We start from the raw sequence: 6935 nt of genomic DNA on the forward strand, positions 1-6935 counted from the left end.
GATAAGTAACGTATCAAATCAAATTTATTGTTACTGAAATCTCGAGTTACAATTTTAGAATTACTTTTCCATTTCATTGGAACTTTTCTGTGTGTACCATTTTAGTGTCATAAGAATTAGATTTGTGTAGTGTGTTAGCGTCTTTATTAAAAAATAACAGCTTTATCTTCTCATGAAGTTTAATTGAATGTGTTGACAATGTCGTCGATTTTAAGAATACTGCGAACGGTTTCAGTAGCGAGAGTCATCGCACTAACCGTAACGAGCAGAGGCTGTACTACATCTTCCTCGAACATCCGAGTGATCGTACCCTTGCGGACGTTGATTCCGGCATCGGTTTCACCGCTAGCGTGTCGTTTGCGCAGTTCCGTTACGGTAGCGATTGGATTAAGGCCAGCGTTCTCAGCCAGAGTTAGCGGAATGATCTGTAAAATGTGAATTTTAACTCATACCTTTCACAATTGCATACACATTGATGCTTGTTCGATGGATCTCGAAAATTGAACCAACCTCAAGGGCATTAGCGTAAGCCCTGATGCAGTAAGAATCGACACCCGTCATGGTTCGGGAGTATTGGGCCAATCGTAGAGACATTTGAATTTCTGGTGCACCTCCTCCAGGAAGGATAGCATTCTGTTTTACCAAGCATCGTATTACACAGAGAGCGTCGTGCAATGATCTCTCGGCCTCTTCCAGAATAAGCTTGTTGCTACCACGAACGACTACAGTCACAGTTTTGCCTTGGTTCTGTATTCCAGTGATCTGAGGACAAAGAAAATATAATTCTTACGTCACTGAAAAATAAATCACGTGAAGTACAAACCAGTGATAAAATAACATACTTTGACAAATTTGGAATTGCCAGTTTGGATTTCCTCACACAGCTCGGCATTAACAAGATTCTCAGGAACAAAATGGTCAAGGGAAGCTATAGGGCGACAACCTAATGTTTTGCAGACAAAGGGAATATCCTCCCTCTCGATGTCCTTGATGACCATACACTTAATTTTATCCAAGAAGTGAATAGCCAGATCACTCACAGCATCACGCAGTATTGACTTTTGCACAAGCAGAACGTTGCAACCAGCTTTCTTGATTTGTTTCACAATATTGAGGATATATGCCCTCTCTTCCTTAAGAACTCGGTCCATTTGTGAGTAGTCTGAGACAACTACATTATGGTCCATCTAAAGAAAAATCGTTTAATAGGAGTTAATGGAATCTTTTCTTAATGTATACTGTGAGATGAATTTCATGCTTGGTTACTTACGTCCGTTTTTGGTGGGGAAATGCAGAACTGAATCAAACCAATTTTTGCTTTCTCAACACGTTTTGGTCCATTAGTATTGCAAGATTTTTGCGTGAAAACCAGGCCATCGATAAGTTCTGTATCTTCAACAGTGCCACCTAGTTTCTTAATAACTTTGATATCCTAAAGAATTATGTCAATTCAATTAAAATCGTTTATTTCAAATAAAGTTACAACAATAATACAAACCTTCAAATCAACAGCATTTTCCTTGCCTGGTTCTGTAACTTTGAGTACAGCATTAACGGCAATTGTTGACAAAACATTTGAGTATTGCGAAACGACCTTTGAATTAAGAGATGTACTAGCAGTGCTATACAACATGGGTAAATTGGTCATGTCAACGGATTTTGCCATTTCTTTCAAGACATTGACAGCAAAGTGAGCACCATTTTGAAACGACTCACTGATGAGAGTTGGATGAATATCCTTTTGAAGCAAACGTTCAGCAGCTTCCAACAGAGCACCAGCTATGACTACTACACTGGTTGTTCCATCTCCAGCCTCAATGTCTTGTGCCCTGGACAGTTCTACCAACTGCAATGTCAAGTTAATTACATACATATTTTGAACTATTAGGAATAAAACGTTTTCAACATCCTCAATCCAATTTTACCATCTTCGCAGCAGGATGTATAACGTTTATTTCTTTCAAAATGGTGGCTCCATCGTTAGTAATTGTTACTTCTCCATTGCTAGCTTGGATCTGAAAATCAGATGAGTAAGTAACCCTTTAAGAATTGAGAGATTCTTATCATTTTCATGTTAAAATGTACCATCTTGTCCATTCCTTTGGGTCCCAGACTGGTTCTGATGGCATAGCTGACAGCTACAAATGATAATTAAAAATTCAGACTAATTTTTTGTATACTTCTGAATTGTTTTTCTTTTTTTTTCTTTACTGAGGGCATTGTAAATCGATGAAACGTCGAGAAAAACTCTAATTTTTTGACACGAGAATAACCTATGTAGCTTAGACACATATAACCTAAAATCTGGACTCAATCTCGAAAACTCGGTACTCCAAAAAAATATTAAGGAACTACTTTATAGAAAAAATTCCGTTTTCCAATGAATAGATCAAAGTTCATGAAGTTAAGCCAAATCACGAAACCCTGAATATGATTTTCACGCGTACCGGCGTCAAACCCATGCCCATAAAAGGCGACCCCCTGAGCGATCGCCCTAACCGGAGCATCGTGTCGTCATTCCCGATCATCCTGGCGTTGCATCGACAAATCATTGATTTAAAAAAATCATGTACATGATCCACGAATGCAGAAGTTTACGATTGAAAGAAAAAAAAACAACGGACCTTTGGCAGCACTAATGTTGCTAAAACGAATGTCCGTGGGCTTGGTCCTGTCCTTGTAAGCCTGGCGCAAGCCGCGTCTACCATCGCTTCCTGTCATTTTTGAGCAAATACTTGTGTCTTTACTTTTTTATTGTGTATCAACGCCAGCGAGACAAACTAGCAAAAGATCTTCAATTTTTATGGACTCCTTGAACAAACGGATGATTGTTCTCCAAACGTTTCGCGTGCCGCCGTCGTGTGTACTATACACATGTGTACTGACTACTGTGTGTATACACATATTGGTGTTGGTAATTTCGATATATCGATCTTTTATGCGATAATTGATGCGTCCGAAACCACAGTTATCGATACTATCGATAACTTTCAGTTTAAAATTTTAAATGTCAAAAATAATTCTAAGAGGTTTTTGAAAATCAAATACTTATAGGTAAAAAGTTTAACACAACTCATTAATCGTATTGTTTTTTAGGGATTTACTAAGCTACTGTTGTTTTTTAAAGTTTTTTTTAATTGTAAGGTTATCATCATTTGTTTCAAGCTAAAACACTAAAGAACTTAATACTTGATGTTAACATAAAATGGTTATAAATTGTATTTACCTATATCATGTAAATATCAAATTTTTGAGCTATTTGAGCCATTTTTTCGTATAGGTCAAAAGTTATAAATACTTAAGTACTTTTTTTTTTTTTTTTTTTTTTTTTTTTTTTTTTAACAGAAGGTGTCATCATCATGTAGATGATGTAGATGAAGCAGACGGCAGACGGCATAACAGAAAAGCGTGTGACTGCAGCTATACAGCGCCACGCTGAACCTCGTTACTGATAATATTTTATTGTTTGTGTGTGATTATTTGCTGCATTTTAATATTTAGGATTACATTTATTTACAACAAGTGAGAATACGGAAATCTAAAATGGTAAGTCTCGCATTATTTACAACTGATTGATAAAAGTGAGGTTATGCGGTCATGTGTGTTTACTTTCTTCATGAATTTCATTACGGAATACTTCATTGACTGTGCATAAAAATTTACAGGGTAAAGACAAAAAAACTCGGAAAGTAGTGATGCAGAGATTTGCACAGATGAAAAAAATGATTAGTTTAAGTGATCCAAGAATGTGAGTAGTGCTTTTTGTTGCAATTTTACTTTGTAATTTTGCTTCAATTAATATTCTTTAGTATGTATTTAATGTTATTGAGAATCATTAAATGGATTTGCACAATATTTATTTCAGTAAGGAAGAAAAACGTGCACCCCCAAAGAAGTCTAAGCCTGAGGATCCGCATGTGTTAAAACTCAACAATGTGTATGTTGTGCTGTCATTTCAATGGTTAAGAATTTTTTTCTTTTTTTATAAAATTGTAACCTTAAGTTCGTTGTTTTAGGCCACAACAATCTTCAGCTCTGTTCTTTCAGTATAACGAACAACTAGGTCCACCTTACCACATTATTGTGGATACTAACTTTGTTAACTTCTCAGTGAAAAACAAACTAGATATTATAGAAAACATGAGGCATTGTCTTTATGCACATTGTATACCATACGTTACAGACTGTGTCATGGGAGAAATGGAAAAACTGGGGAAAAAATACAGAATAGCTCTAAAAGTTATCAAAGATCCAAGGTTTGAAAGAATACCTTGCATGCATAAAGGCACATATGCTGATGATTGCATAGTCAACAGGGTAACTCAGGTAAACACTTATTTTTAAAATATCTTATTATTTTATTTTACTTGATGAAAAAAAAAAAAAAATCTGAAATTGAAAAAGTTATCAAAGTTCTTTTTGATTATACTGTGAACATAATCTTATGTTTGGCAATACTTTGCATTATTTGAAAAATAAGGCTATGAAAAGATCATGATAACTGTATTCTTTATTCATTATTAATTTAATAATAACTCTAGCCTCTTCGTTATGAAAATTAATAAGTTCTCTGTTAAATAGAGATTGGAAGAAGACAAGTAATATTTTTTAAGCCATTAATTTTCCATTAACATACAATTTCTATTCCAGCACAAGTGTTACATCGTGGCGACGAACGATAAGGATCTTAAGCGCCGTATCCGAAAGATACCGGGAGTGCCCATAATGTATGTGTCGCAGCATCGTTACACCATTGAACGCATGCCTGATGCCTATGGAGCGCCAAAAACTTAATCAAAAATACCCGAGTAGAGGAGAAATGATTCAGCTGGCTTTTTTTTTTTTTCGTCTTTTTCTGCGTCTTCCTACAATTTACTAACAGATGGTATTGATGAATTTTTACATGCATAAAAAAAAAAAAAAAAAAAAAAATATGAAAGACAGACCATTATTTTTATTTGATTAAAATTAAAGTTTATTGATTCAAAGTGTGACGAAAACCAAAGTATATTATTAATTGAAACAAAAAAACCGCAAGTATCAATAAGCATTGACCATAATAGATTTCATCTGGCTTGAGCAAACAGATATTGGTGACACACGTTTCAAAAGAATCAAGCGAATTCGTCAATATCATGTGTACGGGGATTGAGTCCCAAAATTGTATAGCTCGCTGTAAAAACGATGAAGCGTATACAAGAATTAAAAAATGCACGCGGCGCGTAGAAATCAGACCGAGGGAGACGCTTGGATCGACGCAAGCCCTAATTTATCGCCGGAAAGAGGGAGAGAGAAAATATGAAAAAAAAGAGAAGCGAGGGAGAAAAGCCGAAGGAAGATGCATAAAGGTACACACGCGTTTTGCCTTCGTAACGAGTGGTGGACCTCCTAGAAAGCCAAGCCGAGAGTGTGTGCTCGCATATGTCTGTTTATATACATGCTCTTCGGTCTTCGGTGTCGCCGCGGGTCAGGAGATTATATTCGCGAAGCCTCCCCCGTCGCCCGTCGCTGCTGCTTCCACTCACTCACTGCACATATACACACACGTGTTCAGCTTCTCTGACTTTTTTTCTTTTTCTTATCCTCTTTTTCCTCCTCTCCCCTTCTCCTTCTTCTTCTTTGCCTTCTCTGATTATTCGCCTGCTCGGAGGGCCCCGCGCGACAATAAATAATACGCCGGGACAATTTTATTCGGAATTTCCTAAATGCTTTTCTCCTGCTGCGAGATATTGCGCGCGCCTTTATATTTCTTGCCATCAGGTGAAAGGAAAGAAAGAAGAAGCGTTGTGGGGATATAAGGTGAAGAAAAAGAGGACCAGAGCAAAGGTGTACATGTGTATAGGGAACCTGTTTGCTTGAACGCACTTGACAACGAGCATTTTGCCGGTGATAGAAATGTTTCTTTAATGCCCCGATGCACCCTTCACTACTTCACTCATCTTCTGCAGTTGTCCATACCTTCCTGCATCCCTTCGGCTGGCTCCCTTTAATTCGTTCGTTCGTTCTCTTTCATTACTCGAAATTTTCGGCTCCCAGAGAAAAAGCCACGGATGCACGTTTGTTATTAATGTACTCAATCATGATACAGTGTAGCGCGATGACGTGGGTGTACGTGAAGAAGTTTATGTGTATCGCACAAGTATACACTCTGAGAAAGAAAAGTGCCCGTATATATTTTCATAAATATATATATATATATATATATATATTATCGTAATTAAGGCGATTATTTATTTTTTATTACCTACCCGAATTTCACTCTACTTGCATCATCATAATTTTATCTTGTATTATTTAAATAGTTGAATTTAAATTAAAAAAAAAAAATCATCAAATTTTACAATTCGTAAATTTTTTGTATTCAACCCACATGCCTTTTCAATAATTCATCGATGAATGAAAAACATCAGTTCATTATGCACCCTGTCATTGAATGTATTTTTTGTTACAAAAATAAATACGATAAAGTTCTCAATCAATTGAAGTATACCTACCGGCCGATATTATATACCTTACGATTTTATGTTGGTTTGAAAAATGTATGAATTAGGGGCTAAAAAAAGCAGGAGTACTGTGTACAGATGGTGGTCCTCTTTATATTAGCGAAAAAGTATTTTAATTTGAACAAAAAGTAGGCTTATTCAAGAAAAGTAAACAATCTATAGAAAATTATATATTTAATTTACCTGCACCTCGCATTATGCGGAAATAGACTTCAGAAGTAATTTCTAACTGTTTTTGTCAAAAGTCTTTAAGTTCCAATTAAAACTCTAGCATAAATGTCAAAATTTCAATTTTTTTAACCAACTTTCTGCATTACAAATGTTTGTCATTATTATCACCATATGACGGTACACACTCAATTAAATGCACTCGTTATTTTAATTAACATTCGTTCACTTGTGACGAGTACGTATATATACAATATTGTGAGA

The 6935-nt window shown here is 35.9% G+C and overlaps 2 protein-coding genes across 2 annotated transcripts; one reads left to right on the forward strand and one right to left on the reverse strand.

Annotated features, from left to right (window-relative positions):
- Positions 1-6: 6 nt before the first annotated feature.
- CCT4 (chaperonin containing TCP1 subunit 4) lies at positions 7-2862 on the reverse strand. Its single transcript, XM_014349767.2, has 8 exons — positions 2625-2862; positions 2086-2138; positions 1926-2015; positions 1499-1846; positions 1271-1432; positions 843-1187; positions 511-762; positions 7-425 (listed from the first exon to the last, which is right to left on the reverse strand). Exons 1-8 carry the CDS (start codon positions 2719-2721, stop codon positions 180-182), a joined length of 1593 nt encoding a protein of 530 aa, XP_014205253.2. The 5' UTR covers positions 2722-2862; the 3' UTR covers positions 7-179.
- Positions 2863-3397: 535 nt separating this feature from the next.
- Bka (FCF1 rRNA-processing protein Bka) lies at positions 3398-4926 on the forward strand. Its single transcript, XM_014349779.2, has 5 exons — positions 3398-3546; positions 3666-3748; positions 3866-3937; positions 4017-4326; positions 4651-4926. Exons 1-5 carry the CDS (start codon positions 3544-3546, stop codon positions 4792-4794), a joined length of 612 nt encoding a protein of 203 aa, XP_014205265.1. The 5' UTR covers positions 3398-3543; the 3' UTR covers positions 4795-4926.
- The last annotated feature ends 2009 nt before the right edge of the window (positions 4927-6935 follow it).

This window comes from Copidosoma floridanum, unplaced genomic scaffold (genome assembly GCF_036245765.1).
Source record: "Copidosoma floridanum isolate Cflo_tuat_1 unplaced genomic scaffold, Cflo_Japanese_pri ptg000020l, whole genome shotgun sequence".
Taxonomy (NCBI): domain Eukaryota; kingdom Metazoa; phylum Arthropoda; class Insecta; order Hymenoptera; family Encyrtidae; genus Copidosoma; species Copidosoma floridanum.

Excerpts from the sequence above, each read along its gene's own strand:
- CCT4 (XM_014349767.2), bottom strand. The coding sequence starts at position 2,721 with ATGACAGGAAGCGATGGTAGACGCGGCTTGCGCCAGGCTTACAAGGAC. Across the intron at positions 2,139-2,624 it reads CAACATTAGTGCTGCCAAAG|CTGTCAGCTATGCCATCAGA; the intron begins GTCCGTTGTTTT and ends TATCATTTGTAG. Across the intron at positions 1,433-1,498 it reads AAAATGCTGTTGATTTGAAG|GATATCAAAGTTATTAAGAA; the intron begins GTTTGTATTATT and ends ATAATTCTTTAG.
- Bka (XM_014349779.2), top strand. Across the intron at positions 3,938-4,016 it reads GTGTTAAAACTCAACAATGT|GCCACAACAATCTTCAGCTC; the intron begins GTATGTTGTGCT and ends TCGTTGTTTTAG. Across the intron at positions 4,327-4,650 it reads TAGTCAACAGGGTAACTCAG|CACAAGTGTTACATCGTGGC; the intron begins GTAAACACTTAT and ends TTTCTATTCCAG.